The 27,784-nt window shown below is 52.2% G+C and overlaps 2 protein-coding genes and 1 long non-coding RNA gene across 11 annotated transcripts in view; 2 read left to right on the top strand and 1 right to left on the bottom strand.

Annotated features, from left to right (window-relative positions):
- The window catches only part of TJAP1 (tight junction associated protein 1), a 40,739-nt gene extending 20,827 nt beyond the window's left edge, over window positions 1-19,912 (top strand). For 5 of the 9 annotated variants that reach the window (XM_064648517.1, XM_064648516.1, XM_064648519.1 and 2 more), the window contains 9 exons: window positions 2,461-2,555; window positions 7,001-7,159; window positions 9,626-9,654; window positions 10,768-10,929; window positions 11,575-11,641; window positions 12,112-12,141; window positions 13,389-13,496; window positions 14,187-14,270; window positions 15,969-19,912. In XM_064648517.1, coding sequence (XP_064504587.1) covers window positions 2,475-2,555; window positions 7,001-7,159; window positions 9,626-9,654; window positions 10,768-10,929; window positions 11,575-11,641; window positions 12,112-12,141; window positions 13,389-13,496; window positions 14,187-14,270; window positions 15,969-17,285 — 2,037 coding nt within the window. In that variant the 5' untranslated portion in view covers window positions 2,461-2,474 and the 3' untranslated portion in view covers window positions 17,286-19,912. Of the gene's footprint in view, window positions 1-2,460; window positions 2,556-4,672; window positions 4,727-7,000; window positions 7,160-9,625; window positions 9,655-10,767; window positions 10,930-11,574; window positions 11,642-12,111; window positions 12,142-13,388; window positions 13,497-14,186; window positions 14,271-15,968 lie in introns of those variants that run through there. The other 4 variants (XM_064648522.1, XM_064648523.1, XM_064648524.1 and 1 more) reach the window with 4 other exon arrangements.
- A 1,200-nt stretch (window positions 19,913-21,112) lies between these two features.
- Window positions 21,113-27,499, bottom strand: LRRC73 (leucine rich repeat containing 73). Its single transcript, XM_064648529.1, has 6 exons — window positions 26,919-27,499; window positions 26,286-26,446; window positions 25,133-25,255; window positions 23,854-23,954; window positions 23,106-23,289; window positions 21,113-21,566 (listed from the first exon to the last, which is right to left on the bottom strand). The coding sequence occupies exons 1-6, from the start codon at window positions 27,188-27,190 to the stop codon at window positions 21,496-21,498; spliced, it is 912 nt and encodes a 303-aa protein (XP_064504599.1). The 5' UTR covers window positions 27,191-27,499; the 3' UTR covers window positions 21,113-21,495.
- Window positions 21,535-23,334, top strand: LOC135411225 (uncharacterized). The gene is made up of 2 exons (XR_010429055.1): window positions 21,535-21,641; window positions 22,881-23,334. It is a non-coding gene; the product is annotated as an uncharacterized LOC135411225 (long non-coding RNA).
- Window positions 27,500-27,784: the final 285 nt, after the last annotated feature.

Here is a 27,784-nt window from a genome sequence, read left to right as displayed (position 1 = left end):
AATTGTGTTATGAAATGTATTTTCTCAGTTATACAAGTTTACCCATCTGAATAAAAAGCAAAGTTAAAGAAATGCTGCTTGTAAGAGGAAAAGGCTGGAAAGATGTTACAGTACCTGACATAAGGAACATTCTCATAATCATCATATTTCTGTTGAGGAAGTGAGGCTGCTGCTTATAAGGTCAGAAAAGGCAACAGAAGAGAAGGTGATGATGAGGAAAACCCTACAAGTCCTCTGTCTCTTTGCAGAGAATGTTCACAGCTGCTGCAACAGCAACCAGGCAGAAGCTGTGTGCATCCTAAAACCGCAGTTAAGTATTAGCTACCTCAGGCTTCAAGGGATTTGCCAAATATCAGGAAGACAGTAGGTGCCTGAAAATGTTGCCTTTTTTTTTTTTTCTTGTTCTTTCCCTTTTTGTCCAAAGAATTCCTTTTTGGACCTTTTTTTCTCTGCTGTGAAACTCTTTCTTGTTACTGAAGACAAAATGATGCTCATGGGCAGTGTTGTGGTTTTGTATGCATGCCAAGTGGCTGCTTATTCTGTACAGGGCCCACAGAACTGTCTCAAGCAATTCTGTGCTAGATGACATCTGTTTCTGGTGTGTAGTAAAGGTTTTTCCATTCTCAGATCACACAGAGAACATAGCTACTCTGCAAGTGGATTTTACACTGAGGGATGCTTTCTGGTAAAAACAACTGGAGTCAAGCTTTTATGCTGCCTCTGCAGCTGCACTCTGCTGTGTCGTGGTTTAATCCCAGCTGGCAACTAAGTACCATACAGCTGCTTGGTCACTCTCCCCCTGCTCCCAGTGGCATGGGGAGGAGAACTGGAAAAAAAGTATAACTTGTAGGTTGAGATTAGAACAGTTTAATAATTGAAAAAAAGGAAAATATAGTATTAATTGTAATGGAGAGAGGGAGAGAGGACTACAACCCAAGAAGAGCAATGCAGTTGCTCACCACCCACTGACCAATGCCCAGCCTGTCTCTGACCAGTGATCAGCCCCTCCCAGCCAACTCCTCCCAGTTTATGTTCTGAGCATGATGCCATATGGTATGGAACATTCCTTTGGCTAGTTCAGGTCAGCTGTCCTGACTATGCTTCCTCACAGCTTTTTGTGTACCTCCTCACTGGCAGAGTGTGAGAAACTGAAAAGTCCTTGAGTTAGTGTAAGCACTGCTTAGTAGCAACTAAAACATCAGTATGTTATCAACATTATTCTCATCCCAAATCTGAAATGCAGCACTGTACCAGCTACCAGGAAGAAAATTAACTTTATCCCAGCTGAAATGAGGACACACTGTCACTGCACTCCATCACTGTGAAGAGGAAAGACGCTGTGCGTGTTTTGTCTTTGTGAGGGGGTGGAGAAATCCTTAGCTCTTTGCATTAACAAAGCAAAATGTTAAGTTTACACTGCAATTTTCTGACCCTTAGTGTGTTCGTGTGTGTCTGCCTGGAAGATGTGACTAATGTTCATGCTGGTCATTGTGAGTCTTGAGCCCTCAATGAGCCATTCCAGTGAAGCTGTAACTGCCAGTGAGCTTAGAAATCAAACTGGAACTACAGTAGGGAAGTAGTGGGTAAGGTAGAAGAGTAGAATTGGAGCTACTGGAGGCAATAGACTGCTAGGAAAAGGACTGTAAATGCTAAGGAGCGTTACTGATGAGAGGTGGAAAAGACAGATAAAAGGAACCAGGAGGTTGAATTTCATCTTGTATTACAGTGCTAATTAGAATAGCTGAAGAGCTGCCTCCTGCTGTAGCTCCAGGCTAAAATTGAGCTTCTGCAGGGTAGTCATAATGTGGACTTGACAGCAAGCTCCTTCAGAGAGAGGCTTGTGGATAGCATGATGAGCAGAATTGGTGCCTTCTTCTATTTATGGGTATTACCTATATCCATTTCTGCTTTGGAGCACAAGGTCCATCTGTTCTGCAGAGAATATCTGCTCCACTCTGAACAGAGGTGTGGTGAATTGAACCACTCCAGGATTCTCTGTCTGTGGTAGCAAGGGATACTCAGGTATTGTAGGCGAGGAGGTCTTTACTGTGCTGTTCAGTGCAGGGATATCTGCAGAACAAAATTAGATTGGTGTGGCAGAGTGATTGGAGCAGAATGACAGGCCGGATTCTTGGTGTTGGATGGGAATGCAGGTGGGAAAGCAGGGACCTCTGGAGCCATCTAGAAAAAACATCTGTGTTTCCAAGGTCAGTTACTGGTCTGCACAGGTATCTTGCTCAGTGGAGAGATGGCTGGAAGACTTTTCCTTTCTGGGATACAGTGAAGATATGGTGCTTTTACTGTGGGGGGACCTGGCATTAGATAGTAGCCTGATGGTGCAGCAGTTTGCTGTTGACTCGTGCCCTGGCACCTGGCTGTGGGCTGCTCTGCGCATGCCTGGTTGTTTTCATGTTTTGTGCTATAGGTGACTGACACCAAGTTTCCTTTCTCATGTTTCAGGAGCTGTTGGCCAGATGCTGCTGGATGCTAGCAGGGGAAAGCTGACTTGGAGGCAAGCGACCAGAAATGTTTGGACACGTCGTCACTTTGCATCTGTAAGTCCTTGTTTGAGGGAAAGTTGCCTGGAGGCACTGTGAGTTTTTAAGTGTTTGGAAATTCTCAGATCATGAGGGTAGGTTTCAAATCCAGTTATCTTTTCCAAGTAAGTGGGAATGAGATAGCAGGTAGCATAGTTGCTGCCTCTGGGGTAGGAACCAGGACAGTCCTGTTTTAGCCTGAGGAACCGTGTGCTGAGAGACAGGGAGGCCTTTGGCGTGTTTGTTCTGAGCACAGCTGCAATGGAAACATGGGTGCAGCTGTTCCTGGAAGCCTCTGTTTGTCTGCCAGCCCATGTGGCTGGTGGTTATGCCTCAATGCTGCTGGGAGTTGGTGGAAAAGCAGATTGAAACTATGCTGGCCCGGTCCTTCCTGGAGGTTCACGTTCTCCCTCTCCCTTTTTCCCCCCATACTTTACAGTTTGCCCCACAGAGCAGTTATGCTGTTGTGAAGCTGTTTTTCCCTGTGCTAGTTGAGACCCGACTCCAGCATTATAGTAAGGAAAGGGGCCAGACAGCTTGTTGGGACAGGGCCAGCACTTGGGCACCTCTTCAGTTTGTTTTGGCAAAGCTTGAGTTTGCGTGGTCCTGGTTGCCTGCCTGTTCCATTCACCTTCGATCTGACTTTCCCTGTGTGTGTACAACTGCTCCACACCCTGCGCTCCTGTCCCACCTCCCAGGGCTTGGTGCCATTGACAAGGGAAAAGTAGCACAGCAGAAGTGCATCACGGCAAGGAAGGCTTCACTGCAATCTCTTTCATGTCAGTGGCAGAGTGGTGGCCACAGAGCTACATTCTTGCAGCTGGCTCCCAGATTAACCCAGTTCCCTTCTTGTATTGGTGGGTACCTGTCATGGTTTGATTCCAGCTGGCAACTAAGCACCACACAACTGTTCACTCACTGCTCACCCCTCAGTGGAATGTGGAGAGAATGGGGGAAAAAGTAAAACTTGTGGGTTGAGATACAGACAGTTTAATAGGACAGAAAAGGAAGGGATAATAATGAAAGAATTAGAGTGTTCAAAACAAGGGATGCACGATGCAATTGCTCACCACCTGCTGACCAATGCCCAGCCAGTTCCCAAGCAGTGGCCCTTGCCAGCTTTTCCTCTTGTTTATATACTGAGCATATGCTCAGTATGCTGATACCATATGCTATGGAATATCCCTTTGGACAGTGGGGGTCAGCTGTCCTGGCTGTGTCCCCTCCCACCTTCTTGTGCCTTGCAGCCTACTCACTGGTGGGGTGGTGTGAGAAGCTGAGAAATCCTTTCCTTACTGTAAACACTGCTTAGCAACATCTAAAACATCAGTGTGTTATCAACCTTGTTCTTATCCCAAATCCAAAGCACAGCACTGTTCTAGCTCCTAGGAAGAAAAATAACTCTATCCTTCACAAAACCAGTACAGTACCCAAAACCAGTACATATACCCAAAGCAGGGGCTTTGAACAGAGAAGAAGGTTGTTTCTGAACTTGTATTGTGTCCCTGGTGGCCTGGATAAGATTTTACAGAAGCCTATTAGCAGCAAGGTAGGGTTTGATATGCTTGATGGAAGTCAGAGAGTAGCTTGCCTACCTCTAGTAGAGGTGTGGGTTATCACAGCTGTAGGCATGAGGACGTAATGTTTTGGCTTAAACAAGAGTGTAATAATTGCCAGCTCATTTGTGAGTGGGAAGCACTGACTTAAAAGGATGAGTGAGGTAACTGTTAGCATTACCAAACTTCTGTACTGAAGGCTTCACAGTTAGCATCCCTCTGCAGCGGTGGGGAGGATTAGCTGGGAGGGGGTCCCATTCTATAGGAGATTTGATTAGTCCTTCCTGGAACCAAGTCTCCTTGAAGCTATTGCTTCACACATTTTGAGTCAGTGTGGTCCCAGTTGCCTGAGTGCCTTGAACATGTCCTTGCCAGGTGCCTTTCCAACTCTTGCTGGGCTATGTGGCCAACTATTCTAAGTTCATTTTCTTTACTTTCAAAAGATCCAATGTGGATTTGGGCAGGTTCCTGGAGTGAGGTGGCCGTCTAGTTGTCCTTAGTTATAAATATTCCCTATTCCTTACATATTTCAAAGGTTTTTTTGTGGTGGATGCTAAGCTATTTGTTTCTCTTCTTCAGGGCATCTGAGTGAGTGTCCCTGCTTCATGCGGCTTCAAATTTGAGCCCAGGCTGGTAAGTGCTCATGTCCTTAAGAACTAGAGAAATGATTGTGATTTCAGCTTGGGATATTTCCATGCACATCTGCTGTCCCTAGCCTGTAGGGAATTGACAGATGGGTTCCCTAGTTCACCTCTTTGATAGTGGGGTGTTTACAAACCTGCTTCTAGTCAGGTTTTCAGCATTTCTCTTTGAAAGAAATGTCTTCCCAGCAAATCAGACTATCTGTTTTGCTTGGGGATGCAGTGAAATGTGATTCAGTATGCTGGATGTGATTTTTCTAAAGTATTAGAGACTTAATACTAAACTAATACTAAACCACGACAGGTACCCATCAGTACAAGAAAAGAAATTGGGTTACTCTGGGAGCCAGCTGCAAGAGTGTAGCTCTGTGGCCACCCCTCTGCCACTGACATGAAAGAGACTGCAGTAAAGCCCTTCTTTCTGTGGTGCACTTCTGCTGTGCTACTTTTCCCTTGTCAATGGCACCAAAACTGAGCCTGTTCAGGAGAAGGGACCTTGAGGGAATAACTGCAGCAAGGGGAAGTTTTCCAGCATTTTTATGGGGGAGATTTACAGGTTAGTCCTAGGAAGTTGTTTGTGTTTGTGGAAAGGTGTGAGAAACTTTTGTGAGCTTGTATTTATGGCAGGGTGAAGGACAGTTTGCACATGTCCCTGTGAAGTGTAAAGCCTGTTATGGCTTGGAGCCAATCTGTGCTTGGTGCAGCCACCTCACACTTGCCAGTCCTCTCAGGGGACTCAGTCTAAGTGTCAACAAGATGCAGCTAGGTGAGAGTGGTTAAGAATTGGAGAGTATTCTTGGGGCTCCATTTAGACTCTTAACATGTAAAATCCCACTATCCAAAACACAAGTGAAGTCTGATAGGTCACTGGCCCAGTGGTGTCCATTGACTCCAGGTATGTGACTGGGAGTTGGATGGCCCTGCTTATAGAAAAGGGGAGAGAGTGTGATCTGAGTTGATGCGGGTCCTGCACTTTGAAGTGTTGCAGGTCAGGTGCTGAGGATTGCAGAGATGCTAGGCTTGATCAGTGTTAGGATCCTGCAGGGGAAAGGGGAATGAGAATTGGGCATTTGCTCCAAATATCGGGCAACTATGAATGATGGCATATGTTGTCATCAAGGAAAGGCTCTGCAGCATCTACTTGGCATCTCCGAGACTTCTTGCGTACAATAGGGTAGTTGAAATTCTGACTGCTTGTAGGGAAGTCTTCCTGCCCACTACTGCAGACCCAAAAAACTGGAAAGAAAGGTGTTTCTTCCATGTGTACAAGATAGCTGCTTTTCATCTACCCTATTTTTTGCTCTTGTACTGCTCCTGTGGCAGAAGAATCCTGCCCAGCATGGCTGGGGTAAAGGGATTAATCTTCCCACTAGTGGTACTGCTGCACGTCTATATACTATGCACTTATGCACTCTAAGGGTGGTGAGGCACTGGAACAGGTTGCCTAGAGTGGTTGTGGGCTCCCCATCCCTGGAGGTATTCAAGGCCAGGCTGGATGTGGCTCTGAGTAACTTGGTCTAGTGGCAGGTTCCCTGCCCGTGGCAAGGGGTTGGAAGAAGATGATCTTTGAGGTCCCTTCCAACCCAGGCCATTCTGTGGTTCTGTGTTGCAAAATCTGGCCCTAGGAACTAACATCAATGACATTGTTCCCTAATTTGATGCCACCTCTGACTTGGGGGTTGTCTTTGTCTTTTCTGACAGAGTGAGCAGTTCTGTGGTACCTCTTTCTGACGAGTCTCCTATGGTCTGCTGCACTGGGACTCCAGTGTAAACCAAAAAGTTCTGGGTTTGGGCTCTTTAATGGCTGAAGTCTCCTCCCACATAGTCCCTGCTGACAGTTGACAGGACATGATCAATAACTCCTGCTCCAGCTGTCACTGCTGCCTGTGAGGCTTGCAGTTTCCATATTGAAAAAGGCCTTTCCTAAAGAGCCTAATCAATATGCTGCTGTGAGGTCTGTTCTCATTTGCTATATATAATCCGGACACACACAAACTACGTGAGTGAGCGTGTGTAGAGGGGGGGAGAGGATGTGCCAGTCCTCTGCTCTCACTGGCTGGGAGAAGGACACAGCTACCTCTTACTTTGCTCCCTCTCCTGCAGCTGCTGCTCAAGGCTTGTGGCTACATCCTTTCACTGCTCTATTAGCACTCTGCATGGGGACCTGCTCTGGGACTCCAGGGGAGCTGAATTCCTGCTGGGTCACTCATAGGTCTCGATGGAGCACCCGTGACTCTCTCTTCTGTGCACTTTCTGCTGTTGGTAGGTAACCCGCTTTCAGAGCCACGCAGGTGGGAGGATGTCGAGCACAGCTCCGTCAAAGAAGCCTTACCGCAAGGCGCCCCCGCAGCATCGCGAGATCCGCCATGAGGTACCCATCATTCGTGACGACCAGGACGGAGTGATCTTGGCTGAGCAGAGTCAGGTAACAACTTGCCGGGTGACAAAGGGCTTAACACCATTGCACCAGCAAACAGGGTTTAGTTACACCGAGGCAGGCCAGCTCGAGCAGGCAGAGGGGTTTGAGGTTTGCAACCTGAACTTCTCCTCATCGTGGTCCCTGGAGTCCAGCAGTGAGAAGGAAGTGGCAGGGTGCAGAGCAGAGCTGAACATCAAGAGCCAGACTGTCTCGCCAGCACTTCCACGTAGTGGGAAGATGGGGCAGCGAAGCGGGAAGCGGTGCCCGAACCGCAGTCGTGGGCACCGCAGCAAATTTGTGAGCCGTAGCATGGAGACAGTGCTGGTGTCTGGAGACGAAAGACACCGTCCCACTTGCTCTTTCAAGAGCAGAAGCCTGGAACGCTCACTTATATTTAAAGAGCCTCCTGAAGTCCTGACTCCGAGGAAGTTTCGTGTCTCATCTACACACCTGCCTCTCAAAGGGATCCTGAAGCAGACCAACATGACAGGCTCATGTCCTGAGAGCTTATGCAAGTCCTGCTCAGTAGAGACACTTTGCCGTGGCCATGGCTCACGCAAGTACAGTGATCCTCAGCTCTGCCTCAGCCCTAGGGAGAAGTGCTCCCTGGAGCACAGCAGCAGCAGTGCCGCTGACTCTGTCAAGCGCAGGGACAAGATCACAGAGGAAAAACTGCAGTTCTCCAAATTCCTGGATGAGATTACCAAGCGGGTGCTGAGTCCCAACCGCTTGCGCTCACTGGGAGAGACTAGGGGAGCAGCACAAGACCAGAACTCTCCCCTTTTCCCCAGAAGCTCCGTGCCAGAAGGCCAAGGGGAAGGTCACCTGCAAGGGGTCAAAACCAAGCATGCAACTGAAAGATCCCCCTGCCCAAGCAGAAGAAAAACAGACAAGAAATGTGAGGGACTGGGAATGGCTTCGGGCCTGAGAAAGTGTGCTGAGGAAGCTGGGAGAGTTTCCAGACTAAGAAAGAAACCTGTCCTTGGGAGGAAGGACAGTAAGGGAAAACTTTCCTTGGAGAGAAGGGTAGTAGATCTGTGTCAGTATGAGCTACAGCAGCTGGCAGACCTGGGGCTGGCAGGGACATCCTCTGGGCAGCAGCATTCACTGTCTTCATGGAAAATCAGTGCAGAGGGCAGAAAGGATGAAAGCAGTCCCTGTTCACGGCTATTACAGCCACACCATCAGTGTGCTAAGCTTGGGCAGAAGCGTGCAGTGGAGCCGAACTACCCAGAGAAAGGATCCTGCTCCACTCCAACACACTGGAGTCGGGAGGAGGGGCCTACCCCATCTAGATCCTCCCCTTCATTCAACCTGGCACTAAACAAGGTAGGTGCCAGGGTCACCGGCTTGCAGACAGGGGTCTCACGGAGGCCAAAGCCCCCACCTGGATTTCATCTAGTCTGTAATACCACTGGGGAAAGTGAGAGCAGGCCCCCAGACCTCATGTTGTGGGTGCTTAATGACCAGAAGCTGCTCTCTAGTGGGGGTGCCACTCATGGCTCTGCTACCAGTTGGGTATGTCTTCCTGGGTGTAACCAGCTTCCCTTTAGCCCCAGGAGTTAACGAAAGTAGAAACTGGCGCTGTTCTCACCACTGCAGACCTCCCAGGTGTTTACTGGTTGAAGGCCCTTTAGGCTCTGGGGCAGTAGGTGTGTGCAAGAGGCAGGCAGCTCTGTTGTCAGGAGGGGCTGGGATGCTCCTGGTGCTTTGTGTGTGCCCTGTGCCTGGTATCTTGGGGTACTGGATGTTGGCTATTCCAGATCATGGATTAGAGAGTGTAAAGTAAGAGAAAATAGCTGAGCCACGTGCTCTTGTCACTGCTCCGTGTCTCCTTTTTCTGCAGGATCCCGCTCCAGCCATCTCTGGGGATCTTGCCCATAACATTAATTTCTTTTACAGGCTTTTCTGATCTTTGGTGTTTCTTCTGCTGTCCTAGAATAGTTACGGTGGCTGGTTTCAGGTCTGCAGAAAGAAACCTTTTTCACAGCACAGTCTGGGTGGTGTAAATGGTAGCCACATTTTTCAGCTCCCAAATGATTCTCTCTCGTGCTTTTTGTGGGTCTTCAAGGGCCCCACAAGTGATTGCTGTGGTGAAAATTTAATCCTGTGTATGCTGGCCTGTGAGATTCTTGCTACCCACTAACTGTGGATGTGGAGGAAGCTGAAACACCAGCTAAGGTGATGATTTTACAAGAGATGCTGAGATTACACCCTGGGAGGGTAAACTTACCTAACTTGTACGGTGGTTTCTAGTCTGGCTCTTCTGCCCTGAACCAGAACACACAGTCTGTTTTGGTATTATACGTCTGAGCGATGTGTGTACAGATCCTTGTAGCCTAGTATGACCTGTCAGAGCAGGTGAGGAGGGGCCACAGATAGGGTCTAGCAACCAAGACTGCCCTTTAGGATAGCATGAGAGACCAACTCCTCATCTGAAATAATCTCACAGCTGTTTTCTTTCCTGTGCAGGAACCCTTGACGGATGCAGAAAGGATGAAGTAAGTGTCCCAGTCCCTCTTTGTGCCTGTCATACTGCAACTGTGTGGGTGCTGATTCCTCATATCCTGCCTGTGCCACCTGCACAGCGAAGCTGACTGGATCTGTGGGCTCCTTTCAGATCTTCAGTCATCTTGGGGCTCTGTGGGCAGAGCTTTGGTCTGTGCCTTGCCAAGCTCTGCCTTGCACGTCCGTCTCCCTGGAGGAGGGAACATAGACCTCAGTGCAGGTGCAGGCAGAGGAGTTGGTGGGTGTGAAAGAAAGGTAGATGAAGTCTTTAATACAGGTGGAGATAGGAGTGCATTTTTTAATCCTTGTTGTTGTCCCGGTGTAAGCCACCAGAAGCAGTATGCAGAAGCCTGCTGCTGACTGAGGGTGAGAACTGAGCCCTTTGCTGGTGGTGCTGTGGGACATAGACAGCTGCTAGCACTGAGCTCCAGGCCATAGTGAGGAGAAAGCTTGCACTGCCAGAGAGAAGCTGTGCTTCTGGGTTTCTCCAAGCAGCTGAGCACAAAGGAATGAAAAACAACAGGAAATACTTCTGACCAGCAGACATGTCCTGGGCTGGGGAGGAATGGAGCAGTTTGTGTTGCAGTGGGGTTGACCAGCTGTGGTCACATCTGTAAATGCACCCCACCACCTCTGCTTCCAGGTTTAAGGCTATATGGAGTCCTCTTTCCACCATGTATTAAAGGTGTGAGGGATTTTGGTTCAGGAGTGGAGAAGATGATTTTACTCTTCTTGCTTTTAACTCTTCTAACCTGGACTGGGATAAATTATTGAGTGGTTTTCATTCATCAGTGAGGGACACTGGAGCTGCACAGCTCATCTGTCTAGTGGGCTTTATCCAAGCACTGTAACCTGAGAGGGAGCTGGGAGCCATGGCTGACCAGCTGGCATGTGCTTCTTTGCCCCTGCTGCAAGAGAGTTTGAGTGTCTCTTGACAGAGATGCACCTCTTGCTTCATGTGCTGGAGTCTCCCGACAGTTGAGTTCCTGACTTCTCAGAGCCCCGTGCGGGGCATTGGGCCCTAGTGCAGAGCAGTGGGGTGGGGTTGCTGGTGTGGAGTACCCCTTGTGCAACTCAGTGATACCTTGTTCCTATTCCTGCCCCAGGCTACTGCAGCACGAGAATGAGGAGCTTCGTCGACGGCTGACGTATGTGACGAACAAAATGGAGGCCATGGAGAGGGAACTGGAGTCAGGTCAGGACTACCTGGAAATGGAACTGGGCCAGAACCGTGAGGAACTGGAGAAATTCAAGGACAAATTCCGTAGGTATGAAAAGGAGAACAAAAAAGGGGTAGAGTTAGAGATCCTTCCACTGAGGACTCCCTCAGCTAGTGGTAGCAGGCTGTGCTCTGTGGTGTAAATCAAAAGCATGCTCCATCCTCCAAGATGTGCACCTCCAGACTGTAAGGGGGGAGCTAAAGGCTCAACAGCCGTTATTTTCTCCAGGATACAATGTAGGAATGCTGCCAGCATGAGAGGCTGACAACAGGGAATTCTTCATCTATTCCATGTAAGGCAGGATCCAGCTCGGATGGTTACCCCACATGTGCAAAAGAAGCCACCGATGGCTGCAAGAAAGTACATCACTGCTTTACCTGAAAAGTACCTCAGTTAAAAATCAGGACCAATCACTGGTCATGTGCTTAGATATGATATAGTTCAGAGGAGTCCTCCAAAGTAATTTACATCCTCTCTTGCAAGATCCTTTCACCCAGCCAGCTTCATCTTGCCTCCAGTAACTTGGGGTCTGAAAGCCCTTGTGTGCTAGAGGTAAGGCATAGCTAGTATGCCTGGTTGTCTTAGCAACAACCTTTATGGAGTTTTGGAGCTGATGGTTTGTTTGGCAGCTATGAAGGTGACTTGACCAGGTGCCTGTGATCCATTCCCATGCTTACAATCTTGTTTCTGTAGGTTGCAGAACAGCTACACTGCTTCCCAGAGAACCAATCAAGATCTGGAGGAGAAGCTGCATGCCCTGGTAAGTGCCCTGTTAAGTCACTATGGCAATCAGGTGGAAGAGACCTGTTAGTTGGAAGCAGATGGGGGAAAGGGGCCCTGTCTTTACCCAGCAGATGTGGCAATGGGTGAGGGATGAGATTCGGGCTGTGACCATCTACTCCCCATTCTAGCTGGTGTCACGAACTGTTTTCTTGATTTATTGAGCCCCTACTTGGTTGTGCACGTGAGCTTTAGTTCCTCACAACATAACTGCATGGTATTCCGTCATGTTGCTTCAGTCCGTCTCAAAATGCCAGGGATGTGTCAGCCAGTCTTGGGGTGGTCATCCTGGGAGGACGGGAGCAGTCAGAGCAGAGCCAATGTGCGTGTGTGTCTGTTGTGTGCATTCATAACACTCATGGCTGTTTCTTTTCTCTCCCTCCCCCTCTCTCTCTCTCTTTCTCCTCCCCACGCTGCCGCTGGCACACGCTGGGCGCACTCGCCTCTCAGGCCTCTCTCAGCCAAAGCTGGATTTTTGCAGTTGCGTCTTTTCGTTTGTGTGTTTTTTCTTTTTCCTCTTTACATGTCTCAGCCTGTTGGTTTCATTGTCAGTCCCACATATACCATCCCAGATGAAGGGGCCCCAGCCCTCGTCCAGCCAAGGGCTCACCTGGTATCCAGCAGCTGCCCACAGATGCAGCAGGTCCTAGCTTGCAGTGCTCCATCTTAAGAGTGTTTGACTCTGAGCCAGCTGGAGCATGGCGTTGTTGGGAAGTGGTGCCCATAAGCTGCGGCACTGCACAAGATGTGGATGGCTGTGAGCCTCGTTTGCTCCCTTTCCTTCCCCTTCTGGGCTGTGAGCAGGCAAGTCAAATAGCTGAGATGGTGATTGCCTCTGTGTAGCCCAGGGTGAGATTTCTTTGGTTCTAGCACGTGAATTTCTAGGGTTAATATTCATTACTCAATTATTTATTGTGCTGGTGCCTGAAGAGACTGCACATTCAGGAAGTATTTCCTCTCGTACCCCCTTGCGTGTCATTGTGCTGTACCCCTGACACATAGCTGGGCCCTGGTGGCCACAGCCTCACAGCACCTTTGGCCAGTTTGGAAGAACTTCTTGAGACAGTGATGGCTTGGAGCTGTTGCCCCTCTTTGCTGTTACATCTGGGTCTCTATCTGCTCTGTACCTGAACTGTTAGGAAGTCTAAAGAGGCAAGATTGTCTGCTTTGGGGATGGCATTAGTTGAACTCCAGATGATGCTACACAGGTCCTTTTAGTTGCTCTTTACTAGAGCAAGGCTTAAACTCTTTCAAGATGTTGCCTTCCTCCTGCAAAAAAAGCCTTTTTGTTCATTCAGCATTGATGGCTGGATCTTTTTGGCAGTATTCTTGTTCTGCTGCCTCAAGGAAGATGGCTGGGTATTGCAAGCTCAGAGGTCTTTGCTACGAGTTGGCAGGTTGGGATTGATTGCTCAAAACCACTAGCTTTCTACCAGGCACCATGGGAACAAGGACAGAGGGGAAACATGCTAGTGCTGCAAGAAGAGATACTGCATTAAGGAGGTTCCAATTCAACCTTGTTGTCTCTGTAGCTAGCAGAATGGCTGGTTCCATTTGGCCTTTGGAATCCCTTCCCTTTGAAGAGGGTTTTCTCCCTTATCTGTCTGTCTGGAAGTTTTTTGTGTCCCAGCTGCACATGTCACTGTGCTATGCTTGGACTGAGGTGGGTGGTGAAGCCAGGTTCTTCTGTGCTAGGGAGTTTTACACCTGGTGTTCTTGCATCCCAGATTAAAAAGGCAGAAATGGACCGCAAGACGCTGGACTGGGAGATTGTAGAGCTCACTAATAAATTGCTTGATGCCAAAACCACCATCAATAAGCTGGAGGAACTCAATGTAAGTGTCAGTCTGCAAATGGCTGTGGAAGTGTGTGAGGCGGGGGCTTTTCCTTTGTTCAAAGTCATCAGTGGAAAGGAGCACGTGAATTACTCCAGTGTGTATGAAAGCGTGGGAGCTGTGCACAACAGTAGGGAGACAAACAGAAAAGGGTCTGAGGGGTTGAGCAGGAAAGAACTCATCTTCAGGTTTGATGTATTTGCTCTTTTGAGCTTAGAGTTTGACCTGAGTCCAGCTTGAACCAATGGAGCTGAGAGGGAGGTGGTGCCTTTTCTACACGATTAATAATAAAGAAGTTTCTGGATCCAGTGCTTGATTCTTTTAACTGCTCTCAGCTCCCTCCAGTCTGTCTGCATCATCAGGCATGGCTGAGAGCTGTGGGATGGGATAGCAAATCTGGTGGGACTTTTGGAGATTATTAAAATCCCCAGAGGGAGAGGGGGTTGATAGCTGATACTCTGACAAGAGTATATGGTGGGAGCAAGGACTGGAGCTGAAAAGGACACCTTGGCTGAGTTGTAAGAAAATACACAGGGGTGTGGGGAGGGGGAAATGACAGGTGCCCTCAGGAGCGATTCATCAGATGCCTCCTCTGGCTTCTGTTCAAGCAGCATCCGGTCAGGTGGGACCTTTTTGGATAAGAGATCAGGCCAGTCTAACACTGTTGCACACCTGTGCCCTCTCTTGCAGGAACGCTATCGACAGGACTGTAACCTTGCAGTACAGCTGCTCAAGTGTAACAAGTCTCACTTCAGGAACCACAAATTTGCCGATGTGAGTAGCAATCCTGCTGAGGTGGGGAAGAAGGGCTGCATCTTACTTTCTCCAGCTTTCTCCACAGGGCTGCTGGCTTCTCATCGTTCAGCCTCAGAGGTGGGGGGAGGCTTCTGTTCCCACTCCCACTGAGAAGGCAGCACAGACCTTCTGCCAGCTCCTCTTTCATGACAGCTCCATTTCACAGTTCAGCCAGGAGCTGTTATAAAAAGCACAATAACCTTGAATTTGATATCCTGCTGGGTGTGTGCTGGGAGCTGGCAGGAGGACAGATCTCTCTCTTACCCTGCTCCATCCTTTTCCTTTCCTCACCTGGCCACATGGAAGGGCCTCATAAGGAGTCAAGCAGCAGTAGTCTGGCCTGGCTTCACTTATTTCCCTCAGGAGAAATGTGTGAGGCAGCATTCAGGGTGTCTTCTAGGCCTTCTGAATAGAAGTTCATGACAACTTATACTCCCCCTTGTGGGGGGGAATGGTATCGGGGAGGGGAGTTCAGCTCATCCTGCCCTCAGGATGAGCAAAGATGCGGTTTAGGTCTTCCACGTTAGCAGCATCACTTCTTTGGCTGAAAGTATCATTCAAGCCCTTACCCCCACTCTCTCCTTGCCACACCTCTAGTCTCTGTCCCTTCTTGTTTTCCTCTCAGCAAAACCACATGCATGTCTTTTTTAACTTAGCAGGTGACCAATATGTCACCCTCCCCCATTGTGTCTCAGATTAGCACTCTTGAGGTCAGTGTATCAGTTACTGCTGGGGTAACCTTGACCTCTTTCCCAGCTGTCTCTCCTCTCTGGAACTTTGAATTCTGCGCCCCAGAGTGCTGTGTCCCATGTGACTGCCACTGGAGGGGGTTTGGTGCTGAGCAGCTGTGCAGACAGCCTGCCTCACAGCCAGCTGTTGTCATGCAGTGTGCCCTGTGTCCTGGGCTTTGGATGCAGTTTCCTTCTGGCTGTGACGGGACAGACCTTGCTATGCCACTGAGTGGCTTGGGGACCTCTGCTCTCCAGTTGATGCTGTGCATGCATGTGGTGACCAAGGTGAGGGCAGCTTGGCAGGGTGATGGGGAAAGCAGTAGTGCCCGTTTTCAGGACAAGGGGTGGTGCTTACACCCTGGCAAGACCCCAGTCTTGCAACTTCGGTAATAACCCCACATTTGCCTCTCTGAAATGGAGAGAGCAAGGAAGTGGGGTGACATGGTGGAGTTGGTTGGAACAAGGGAAGGCATCGATCCTGGTCTGCGGGCAGGCTGCCAGGGCAGCATGGCTGCAATTATGCATTCAGGGAGCACTGTGGATCCCAGCACTGGGGGCTGTAGAGTCACTGCAGTGCAACCACCAGCTGATTTTCCACAGATCAATAGACTCCTTCCTACCACGCACTGGCTGGGCCTTGTTCTCTGCTCACAGGCATGTGGGACTGAGCCCATGTGCCATCTTTTCTTGTTCTGTTTGCCAAATGGGGACTGTGAACCACGGCCTAGAAGCATGACTGGTGTGACAGCTAGAGAGCCTTGGCAGTCCCTCATGGGGCAGGTTTGCTTTGAAAAGAGATAGCTTTCTCAAGGCAAGGTAGGTAAATGTTAGGGTCAAGAGAAGGAGTACAAAGTACCCATGAAGGTTGGTTGGAAAAGGGAGATTATTTGGAACTAAATGGCTTGCATGGGAGCCCCCTTCTAATGCCTTTTTTCCTTTTCCCTAGCTTCCCTATGAGCTGCAGGACATGGTCAATAAGCATTTGCACAGCACTCAGGAGTCTGCAGGCACTGGTCAAGAGGCAGCCCATACCTTGGCACCATCTGATGTTGTGCCCACCTCAGTCATCGCCAGAGTCTTGGAGAAACCAGAATCTCTGGTTCTGAATTCAGCCAAGTCTAGCAGTGGCAGCTGTCCCATGGCGGAGGATGTCTTTGTGCATGTGGACATGAGCGGAGCCCCTCCTGATGCCTCCAACAGCTCAGGGCAGACGGGAAAGGAGGGAGGGGATGCGGGGAAACAGCAGAATGGTGGCTGCAGGCCACAGAGTAGCATGGAAAGTGTGCCTGAGGATGTGCCTGCCTTTGAGAAGTTAAGCCCATACCCTACTCCCTCACCTCCCCATCCTATGTACCCAGGGCGCAAAGTGATTGAGTTCTCTGAGGACAAGGTAAGGATCCCAAAGAACAGTCCCCTGCCCAACTGCACGTATGCTACGCGCCAGGCCATCTCCCTCAGCCTGGTACAGAGTGAAGATGAGAGCTGCGACAGGCACCGGACACTCCCCAGCAGCCCTGCTTCAGAGGGGCACCGTTCAGCCTCCAGCTGTTCCTGTCAGCAGTCCCCTAAAGCAGCCAGAGCTCACGGATCTTCCCAGAGCAGCCCATTCAGCAGCCCTCCCCAAATCCCGAGCGCCTTTGCCAGCTCTGCCAGCTCTGAGGAGGACCTGCTGGCCAACTGGCAGCGTATGTTTGTGGACAAGGCACCCCCCACCTCAGAGCGAGTGCTGATGAACCGCACTGCTTTCAGCCGTGACACAGCCCCTGAGCTCCAGAAAAGGTTCAGCCGCTCTATGCAGGAGCTGGGTAGGGCAGCCTCGGCTTACTCAGATGGTGAGGAGTCTGCGCAGAGCTGCAGCTGGACCGTGAGCCGGGACTCGAGTGTGGACACAGACAGCACTGAGTCCAGAGCCCGCAGGAGCCATTTCTCCTCAGACTATGGTACAGATTTCTCCCAGGATGAAGCCCAGAAGCTGTTGCATGAAAGCGGTGGAGGCAGTGCTGAGCCTGAAAGCCCCTCACCAGAGAAGCACAAGGACTATGTGGACCTTGGCTTGCCTGAGAGCCCAGCTGAGGAAAGAGAAATACTGCTCCAGGGTAACAAGGAGAGCAACCAAAGAGGTGCCCAAGAGGAAAGTGGAGAAGGCAGGGTCAAGCCTCCCTTCAGTCGGATGCACCGCAGCCCCAAGAGGATGGGGGTCCACCACTTACATCGCAAGGACAGTCTGACGCAGGCCCAGGAGCAGGGCAACCTTCTCAGCTGAGGCAGAGCAAGAAGCAGCCACACGCTGCAGAGCTGTGGGATGCCTCCATCAGTCCACCTGAGGGAGAAACCTCCCTTAGTACCCTCCTCCCAGAGGGAGTCTGCTCTGAAATTTTATATTTATTCTCTTCCTTTTGCTACCTGGAAGAGCTGAGGTTCCCCTTCCCTGGCACCTCAGACCCACAGTACTAGCACATGCAGTGTGCAAAAGCACACCCACTGCCCCGACATGCTCACAGCTCTCTCCACAGCCTCACACTGGTGCCTGTACCAGAGCTAGTTCTTGGTACCCCTCCTCCTGGTGCCTGTGCCTCTTTACACCCTCATCCTCCTTCCCCCTTCCCACTCAGGTACCTGAGGCCCTGGGTGCTCTTGCGCTGGTTGCCCACAGCTGCTCTGCTCTCTTTTTTCTTGTGCCAACAGGACAGACTGCCTGTGTGGTGGCGTCTGATTCCTCGGGAGCCCCAGGAGCCATGAGTGGGGCACAAGGACTCTCCCAGCGGATGGCTGTGTGCCATGGGGATGTGCTGGGATTGCTGGTATCTCATTTTTCTGTTGGGTTTTCTTTTTCCCCAGCTGCCCAAGGGGTTGTTCTCCAGAATCTGCCTCTGCGGATTTCCAGCATTGGGCTCAGCACCTGGTCCCCACAGAGGCAACACACGGGTGCTGCCTGCTGAGGTGGTTCGGGGAGGCATTGCCTGCTGGGCCCTGGGGTTTGTGTTTGTGTGTCTCCTCCCTCACACCTCTTCCCCTGCTCTCTGTGCTGTTGTTTTGTTTGAACAGTGCTGATGCTTTGCTCTTGGGTGGGCTTCTTTCTTCTTTCCAAGCCTTTGGTTTTGGGGTGTATTGTTTTTTCGTTCTCCCCACCCCGCATAAACAGACACAGCCGTTGGCAGCCGGTCTGATGCCTGCGTTGAGGGTGTGTTGAGGAGGCTCAGCTATCAGAGCTGCGCTTCCCTCTGATCCTGGCCTCCAGCCTGTAGAAACCCCTCCAGACTCGAGAACAAGGTCTTGCCCCAGGCAAGCAAGGTGTGAAGGATGGTACCGGCTTTTCTGGGCAGGGCTTGGTGCAGGGCCAGCAGGGATGCGAGGGCAGCATGCTGAGGCGCTGCTCCCTGTAGATGCACTACCTCATGGCTCGGCAGTAGCCCTCTGCCAGGGTCTCCTTGCATGCCCCCTTCTCTGGGGGACTCCAGGCTGGCTCTGGTGCCTCTCTGGAGCCTTCCCTTCTGGGTGGGGCTCTCTGTGTGTTTTTCCTAGTGTAGTGTGATATTGTGTGACTTTTCTTCTCAGTCTTGTGTGCTCAGTGTCTGCTTGGGGGGGAGGGAAGGGGAGAGGTCTGTAGATGTAGGTATTTTTTTGAGAGCTTACAGAGCCCAGGCCTCCTGTTTTAATTTTGTCCTGTGCTCTTGTCTTTCTGGTGTTTCTTGGTTCCCCTGGGAGTGCGAGGCAGAGAACAGCCCAGTTCCCCTGCACCACACCCCCTTCAAACCCCACCGTCTGCCCTCAGTCTGCTATCTGGTTTTTGAGTTGGGTTTGTGTTGTCCTCCCACCCTACACAATGAGGGCTCTTCACTGGGCTGGAGGAGAGCACCCCTGTCTCCATGAGGGAGCTTCTGTTCATATGCTTACATCAAGATGTACAGCCGAGAGCTGCCTGAGGGCCCTGCTCCTTTCCCCAAACCCTGTCTCTGCAAAGGGCTTGCAGCTTGCAGCTGGGGCCAGCCAGGGCTTCAGCTCGAGCCTGGAGGCTCCAGGGCCAGTGAAAGGGAGCTGCAGGCCTCTCTGGCAGTTATGTAGGTTGCTTTATGTACCCTGGCTAGAGCTGCTGCCTACACACTCACCTTGTTCCCTGCCACCCTCTGGTGGGGAGGTGGGACTCGGTATTTCACTGCAGTATTTTGCTTGGTCCCTGTGCAGACAGGCTGGTGCTGAGAGCAGGATCCTCCTCTGAGCCTGCAGAGTGTTCATCTCCCCTGTCCCAGTAGTGGTGGCAGGATCCTTGTATTTGCTGTCATCAGCTGCTCCACTGCTGCATTTCTTCTGTTCTGCAGCGTTGCTGAGAGTTTGCACCTGCAGCAGCTGCCAGATCCTGCCTCATGGATGTCACCTGGGGTTGGATGCTCACTGAGCAAGCTGCTCTGGCTCTGAGGCTGCTGGTGGCCTGCAGTGGGGGAGGCATTGCCCCTCAGGGCTCAGCCCCATCTCCCCTGAATCCTGGCATGCTGGTCAGGGGACAAAAATCTCTCTTGCTGAGGCAGCTGGTGCTGATGGTGCTGGGCAGAGCCAGCCTCCCTCTGCTTTTGGTCAAGGTAGACTGAAAAGCAGAACAGTGGAGGGGTGGCAAAAGAGTGCCCAGAGCCTCGCCAGACAGTTGTGCTTTGCAGCATTAGGCTGCTGGCAGAGGTTGAGAGGAAGCGGTGGCCTCAAGGAGCAGAGCCTTCTCCCCTTGGGCACGGTGCCCTCTGCATTCCTGCCCACCTCCAGCAGTATTGGCTCTGGGGCCTTGAGCTCATCCCACTTCCAGTGTCCCAACTCCAGACTGTTAATCTGTAACTAATGTGTTTTTTTCTGAGATTTTCAAACTGATGTATATTTTAAGACCAGAAATAAACTATTTTAAAAGTAGATGGCAATGGCTGTAGTGTTCTTGATGCTGCTTAAAACCTGGACTGAGCATGTGAAGGAGCAGAGCTGCTCAGGGTACAGTTTGCTGAACTGTGTGTGCCACCTGTTAGCTCTCAGAGAGAGAGTGATCCTGTGACCTGTAAGCAGCCTCAGTGTTACTGGTAAGATTCTGCCTACCCTGTTTCAAGTATTTTGCTAGCTGTCCCGGCTGTGTCTTGGCAGACTCTCCACCTGCTGATCTAGAGTAGGATGAGGTGTAGCTAATCCTTTTAATAGTTGTTGGTTTTCATAAAGTCCCAGCTCTTGGAATCAGCTGAGAGTATCAGTTCTCCACTTCAGAAACTGAGTTATGTGGAACCATGCAACAATACCACCTTGCTGGAGTTCCTAAGGGGGTTATAATTCTAGAGGCAGTATTTTGTGTGGGGAGGATTGAGGTTGATTGGACATACCCCAGGCAGGAAGTTGTCCAAATATGAGACAGAATTCCTGCAGGATGCTGTTATGGACACTTGGAAAAGTGCTTCCTTTTTGTGTTGAATGGTGCTGCAGAGGTGAGAGGGCTCTGATGAATTTTCTTCCATCTCCAATGTTATGCTGTGCCTTTCTGACCTACATATATGCAAAGCGTAACACAGGAAGAGTTTCTTGTTTCTTTGTTCCCATAATTAATGATATTATTCCTTGTTCCCTTGAGTAGCAGCTGCGGCCACAATTTGATCTTCTAACCTAATCTGAGCCTTGAAACACGATCTTCCTTGTCTGCTCCAGCAAGGGACGCTTGGCCGAGCAGCGCAAGCCGCAGTGCTGATGCGGGCTGAAGCCTTCACCAGAGGGTGCGCCGCTGGGGCCAAGCTCCCTGCAGAGCCAGACTAGCCCTGCCCGCTGCCTCCTGGGCCGGGGGAGGGTCCGGGGGACAGAAAGCGGGGCTGTCGCCGAGCTCTCCCCAGGGCCGGGCCTGTGGGGGAGCCTCGGCGGGGTGAGGGGCTGCCGCCCCCTGCCGGCGCTCCGCTCTTGCAGCGCCTGCCTGCGCCGCTCCCGCCGCCCCTGCCCGTACCTACCCGCCCCTGCCGGTACCTATCGGCTCCTGCCGCCCCTGCCGGTACCTATCGGCTCCTGCCGCCCCTGCCGATACCTGCCCGCACCTGCCGGCCCCCGCCTCCCCGGAGTCACACAGTGACGGAGACGGACGCTGCCGCGAGTGGTGCCACCACGTCTGTGACCTTTATAAAACTCTCATCGCGACAGCGGTACAAGCGATAGAAAGGACATCTCTTATACACATCTGAATAAATACAGCCTGCGCCCTGCGGGCACAGCCGGGCGTGGGGGGGCGGCGTGAGCTACACATGCGGCGACGGGACAATCACAAGCGGCCGACTGGGCGTGTGACAACACAGAGACGTGTGTAGAGATTCGCTCGGACCAGGCTCCGGCGCTCAGAGAGCCGAGTGAGGCGCCGACAGGAGGTGAAATGCGTGAGAAGTGGGCTGGGGAGCCCAGCGGAGGCGGGGGTCCGGCAGGCACACGCTGCCCCCGCGGGCACGGTGCTCTTCTCGGCAGAAGCAGGCAGGGTAGCCCAGCTACATCTCTGTTTCTGCTAAGAGGCTGTCACCGAGACCTGACGTCATCAGGACCATCTGGGAGCTGGAATCTGTGTCGAGAGAGGGAGAAAACGATGAGCCGTTTGGGCTGCCAGAGAGTACAGGGCTGTACTCCAGATGCAGAGGTGAGGATGAGGAATTAGAGCACCGCAGGTGGGAGGAGAACTGCTGAGAGAAGTGTGAGATTAAGTAGTCTGGCTTTGCAGCAGAATAGAATCGATGCTTGAAGAGGGGAAGAAAGCAGAGACGGCAGCAAGAGCCCAGAGGAACATCAGCTCTGAACCCTGCCCACATACAGGGGATACTGCTTGTGCTGGCCCAGCTGTGCCCTTACCCAGCCCTGCACTCACCAAGTGCTTTTTTGGCTAGAGAGACAGTGTCCAAGTGGGATGGGCTGTCAGGCTGCAAGCCAACCAAGCCCACATAAGGTGGTGGTGCTACCTTCCCAAGAGCAGGGAACACAGCAGGCACTCAGCCATGTTACGGCAGCAGAGGCCTGGAAATACTGACTTTCTGCACGGCATGAATGGAGGGTTTGTGCAGTCCTTCCCCGCCTGCCTCGGGGAGGTGAAGGCAGCTTGCTGGCTCTGTGATGGCACAGAGCACCAGCCAGGAACACTGTGACTCCCCCCACACTGAGTGAATCAGATGGAAGGAGGATGGGTATGCATAGCAAGTAAGAAACTCAGTAGGATACTAGTCTCCCAACCAGAAGCCTTTTTAAACAGAAAAAAAAATCTGTTTTTTTCTGGATAGGAACGAGAAGATCTTTAGTGGCAGTCCTACACATTCAAAACTGCTGCATGGGAATCTCTGTTTTGGGGATCAATTTTTGGAAACTGGATGCAAAACTTGGACAAAACTGTCACTAAATTATTTTTATGGCTTTAACAAATGAGGATCCAGATGTTTTCAGGCTGATGGAGTGGTTGTGCTTGTTTCCTGCTAGTCTAATATGAGAATTGTGAGGGGGGAAGGACAACTGAAGGTAAAAAACAACCCCCCCTCAAAACAGCTGGATCACAAGGTAGGAATGTCAATATACAATATATACAAACTATACCAAACAGGCTACTGCTATCTCCATAATATACCTTTTTTCCATTACAAGGAAAAGACAGGCTGTGGCACCTGGCTAACCCTTCACATGTATGGGACGCAGAGACAGGAATAGCTAATGCTGCGCGGATTGCAGGGAGGTTCTGGAAGCAGTGAGGAATGACACAAGTTTTGGCTAGGCTATCTGGCAAAGGTCCCTGAGATCTTTAATGCTCCTGCCCTTGAGTTTTAAGACTTTGCATAAAGATTTCATTCCTGCAGCATCAGGAAAAATGCCTCAGAGGTACCATTTCCACTCTTTCCAGCAGCCGCATTGTCCTTGGAGGCTGCCTTTCCACAAGAGGCTCAGCCCAACGCTGTTTAACATGAAGGTCACGCCTGGAGGTTGTATGTATTCCAGTTCATGGGGGGAAAGGACAGATCCCATTCACCAGCCTCACCACAAGAAACCAGTGGCACTGGAAACACCCCAGACACTCCAACTCCTGCCTGTCAGCTCCTGCCCACAGCCCAGCTCCCAGAGCTCTTACTGTTTTGGCAGATCCAGGGGTTCTTCTCCCTGGCTGTGACTTCGTGAGCCTCTGTCTCCTCCTCTTCCTCACCCTCTGAGAGAAGGTCAGAGATCTGCTGCTGCAGCTCGGGACTAATGTTATTCTCCGCCAGGATGAGTGTCCGTAGGGCTGTGGGGTAGTTCTCTACCATGTCCAGCAAGGTCTGGGCGGAGAGTGAAATAAACAGGCTGAAGCAGCACAAACAGCAGCCAGGCTGAGCAGAAAAAGCATCAGTGCTTTGTCTCCCTGCAAACTCCAGCTCTCCTCTTCTTACCTCCACCTTCCCTTGGCCTTGACCTTCCTTCATCAGGCTTTATGAGAGACTGAGGACTTCCCATCTTTCTGTGGGAAAAGCTGAGCTAGGATTTCCTGGCTCTGTCTAAAGAAGGGACTGCTCTACACCCTGTTGCTACCAAATATCCAGGCTCATTCCCTCTAACCACTGGGAGCTGGGGCTCTGAGGGGAGAGCCTGTGCTACTGAGCCTTGGCCCCTATATGTTCACAGAGCTTTAGCTCTGAACCTCAGTCAAAAATCCAACCCCTTACTTCTTCCAAGAAAACAGCCAGAGGAAAGTAAGAACACCCCTGGGTGCAGGGAGGGAAGGGGGCGCATGTGGACTCATGGGGGAGTGGAGGCAGGTGTAGATCCTAAGGCCTCTACAGACATCCCTGTCCTGTGCCACTGAGATGTCAGTGATGCTGTAGAGAAACTGTGGGCTCTCATACCTGGGCTGACTGATTGGTAAGTCCCGTTCCCTCCAAGTCCAGAACTTCGAGGGTTCGACTGGAGGCCACAGCGACAGCGAGCATCCCTGCCACCTGGTCACCTGTGGGAGAAGCAAACCAGGGCCATCAGCAGTGCCTGCCTTTCCTCATGTAATACCACATGCCCTCATGGAAACTTCCTCTGAGTATATCTGCCATCAGACAACCTCCAAACCTGTTCCTCAGGGAGAAAAAAGCTGTTAACTAAAAAAAGAGACAAGGAAAGGTGCACCATTTTGTGGTTATGGGAGCAGTCACTGATTGTCAGGGGGAACACGAAGGAACACAGTGAAACTGGTTTTGTTCCCAAAGGAATCGTATCTTTCCAAATCTCCTTCCTACACAAGGATGCAAGGGCCTTTAACAGTCCCTGTAAGGCATCACAGCCACAGAATAGGAGCTAAATACTTCAGTATAGGGTAGGGCTGGAGCCAGACAGAGGACTCTGCACCAGCTGAAGGACTGCCTCCCTGGAAAGGGGGTAAACTTTTGGACACAGCATTAAAGATTGATGGTAGTGAAGAGACAAGACTCCAGTGTGTTCTCCTGACATTCTCTGCTGAGTGCTAAGATGCCATACAACTGTGACACTTTCTCTTAGAGCAAAACCCAGAGTGCTGTCAGATAATACCCTGGAGCCTTTCCTACCCAAGAGGAGGTACCTGGTCAGACAGAGGGCCTGGAGGGAGGCTCTGTTTGCAGATAGGGTGAGGAGGGGAGTACCCTGCTGATGCTCAGGGAGGCATGGCCTGATCTCCTCCTCACCACCTTGCAGCAGAGCTGGAGAGAGTTTGTTTCTATGGCAACGAGTGCCAGGCTCTCCTCCTCCTCCTCCTCCCTTCTCCTCCAGGAAGATGAAGGGGGGAGCGTGGGGACATACTGCATCTGCCAGGCCAGCTTCCGCACCCTGTTCTTCAGGAACAAGGGAGACATGGAGGGTCAAACATGACAACAAAGGCAGTGGAGTAGGCAAGGCACCTCCTTTCTGCACCTCCCTGCAGGGTATGTGGCCACTTCATACAACCAGAGCAGTGAGGGTAGCTTTCCCTACAGGTGAAGGTGCCCGGCAGGGTGAACTTGCTGCTGGGGATCAGAAGGCGAGGAACTGCCCCATCCTACTGTTGATGCTCTACTGCATTTCTAGAGCTTGGTCCCCAGCCAACCACTGGTGCCAGTTGCACAAACACTGAGAGGCAGGAGTGCAGCATCCCCTGCTCCTCCTCCCTGGCCCCCAGCTTACCTAGAGGGTTGTAGTCCAGGTTCAGCACGCGGAGCTGTGAGCTGTGAGCCACTGCAATGGCCAGGCGTCCCCAGCCTTTGCTTGTGATGCCTGGGTTGGCGCTCAGTGTTAGCTCTTTGAGGCCTGGAGAAGAGAGAGAAGCCAAACCAGAGCCTTAGGGTCACCAAAGCAGTCTCAGGAGAACTATTTCAGCTCACCAGAACAGCTTTGAGTTTGGGGATCTAAGGGTTTGGTTTGCTCTGACAACTGTCATCACATATTTCAGAGATCAGTGAAATATTTCACTACCTTCAGCAGTAGCCCTTCATTTATCCATGCTGTGAATGCCCCACTTATCTGCACTCCCATCCTGTGTCCTGCTTACCCTAAGTAGCAAACACAATGGAAACAGGTAAGGGGTGTGTGAGACGACTGACTGGGTGAAGAAGGTGACATGAGGTGACAGGTTGGAGAGAGGATAACAAGGACAGTAGGCTCTGAAGCCTGCACCTGGGAGGGGTGGCCAGCAGAGATAACACCATCAGTGGCATTGTGAGCACACAGAGGAGGAGGTACTGGGAAGAGGTGGAAAGCACTTAGAGAGTCAGGAGAAAGGAGTGGCATTACCTCCTCTGCAAATGCCAGCTCTCAGCTTAACTGGCTCACTGGCCTCACACCACCAAAGATTATTCCCTGCAAAGACCCGAGACTTGGCACTACGGCTATGACCATGCAACTACACACTCACACAGTGCACCTGCAAGCAGGGACAATTCCCAGGCACTGACAATAAAGCCAAGTGCTGAGGTGGGGGCACACGATATATTTATCTATGGTCATTATCAACACTCAAATGTGAAAAAAATTCAAAATCCAAGCTGTCCCCTCCTCCAGTTTCAAATGCTCCTGACATGAACCAGAAACAACCTGTTGGTCTCTGAGCTCCAATCTGCCAGCAGGACAGATCAATTACAGAAAGCCCATGCCTGCCCAAGGGAACCACTTCTTTATTGCCTGGCTTTTCTGCTTTACTTAAGTTGGGGGGAAGAAATTCTTCAGCCTAGGCAAACTATAGAGCCTGCCTCCTCCGGGGCTGAGGATTTACTGCTGCATGCATCTGCTCTGTGTGAAAGCTCCACTGATCATTGTGCAGCCCACAGCCCCTGGTGCTTACCGGACTTGGCCCCATCAGGCGGCAGGAGCCCACAGATAAGGTTGATGCCTTCATCACCCAGCATGCAGTCTCCTAGATCCAGAGCCACCAGCGAAGGGTGGATGGAAAGAGCAGGATTGAGGAGGGCCAAGCCTGCATCTGTCAAGGGACTCCCATGGAGGCTGTGCAGGTAAAAGGGAAAATTACTATGGAGCCTTCTTCCTGGGGGCTAACTAACCTGACAGGGAGGGAGAAGTAGACGAAATGAGCTGGATGACAAATACTAACCCTAACTGGGCAAAAAGTGCTGGGAAGCCTCTGCTGCGAGGATCAGCTGGCCGCTGCGGTGGCCCTCCTCCCCCGGCCGGGACGAGGGGGTGCAGGGGATGCCAGCACGGCAGGGGCTGCCCCACCACCGGGGCAGCCAGGCTGGAGGGCCGGGACTGAAAGCCAGGGCCGTGCCCATCCGGCGGGGGCAGAGGTGGCTCCCTCCCAGCCAGGTGACGGGTAGGGGCTTATCCACCACAGCGTCAAGGGCATTTTCCCTCCGACAAGACTCAAATTCAAGGGCTGGCCCGGAGCCCCCCGAAAGAGCCGTCCTCGCCCGGGACGGGCTCAAAGCCCCCCCAGCAGCCCCCACCTCCCTGTACTCACAAGAGGGACTGGACGGAGCGGTTCGTCTTCAGGGCCTCGGCCAGCTGCTTGACGCGGTTGATGTTGGAGACGATGCCCAGGTTGAGGTTGAGCTGGGCGAGGGAGCGGGATTCGGCCACCCCACGGCAGACGTGCCCGAAGTCCCGCTCGGAGAGCTGGCAGCCCCGCAGAGACAGCAGCCGCACCGAGTTCTCCCGCAGGCTCTCGCAGATGTCCCGGATCTCTGCCCCCGACAGCGTCTCTCCGGAGATCTGGATGGACCCCGGCAGCATCTTTCCCGGGCTCGAGGAGCCGCCGATCCCGGGGCCGCGCCGCCCGGGCGCCGGGGGGGAGCCGAGCTGCGCGCTGTGCGCTGCGGGCCGGGGCGGGCGCCGCCGCCGCCGCTGCCCGGCAGTGCCGGCCCGGCCCACCGCGGCCCCGGGGGCGGCACCGCGCTGCCTTCACCGGCGGCCACCGGGCCACCCCGCTCCGCCCGGCGGGGCGGCAGGAGCCAGGGGAGCCATCGGCCGGGGCTAATCCGGACCGGGGCACAGCGCCGGGCGGGGGTCGGGCAGCCCCACGGATCCCCGCCCTGCTCCGCCCGCACCTGCTGGGCCGCCCCGCCTCCTCCCGACCGCCGCTTCGGGCCCTCCTACCGCCCGGCAGCCGCCTCTTCTCGGAACGGGGTGGGCGTGGAGGGGCCCCTCACCGCACGCCCGTATCCCCCACCCCATTCCGGCAGGTCCCCCACTACGCGAGGGGCGGTGGAAGCGCCCTCTGGCACCTGCCTGCTGCCCTGAGGGGATGGCGGAGCCGTGGCCGGCGGAGCCGCGTCCCCGGCACCGAGGGGGTGCAGGAGCGGAGGGAGGGTGGGAGAAGCCCCACTG

This window comes from Pseudopipra pipra, chromosome 3, assembly GCF_036250125.1.
Source record: "Pseudopipra pipra isolate bDixPip1 chromosome 3, bDixPip1.hap1, whole genome shotgun sequence".
In the NCBI taxonomy this organism is placed as follows: domain Eukaryota; kingdom Metazoa; phylum Chordata; class Aves; order Passeriformes; family Pipridae; genus Pseudopipra; species Pseudopipra pipra.
This window is presented reverse-complemented; position numbering and strand designations above follow the sequence as displayed.

Bases quoted from the DNA above. Each gene is read 5' to 3' on its own strand.
- LRRC73 (XM_064648529.1), bottom strand. From the start codon at position 27,190: ATGCTGCCGGGGTCCATCCAGATCTCCGGAGAGACGCTGTCGGGGGCA. The intron at 23,955-25,132 runs GTAAGCTGGGGG...CTTCTCCCACAG, and splicing joins CCTGGACTACAACCCTCTAG to GTGACCAGGTGGCAGGGATG. The intron at 23,290-23,853 runs GTATGAGAGCCC...CTCTCCGCCCAG, and splicing joins TTACCAATCAGTCAGCCCAG to ACCTTGCTGGACATGGTAGA.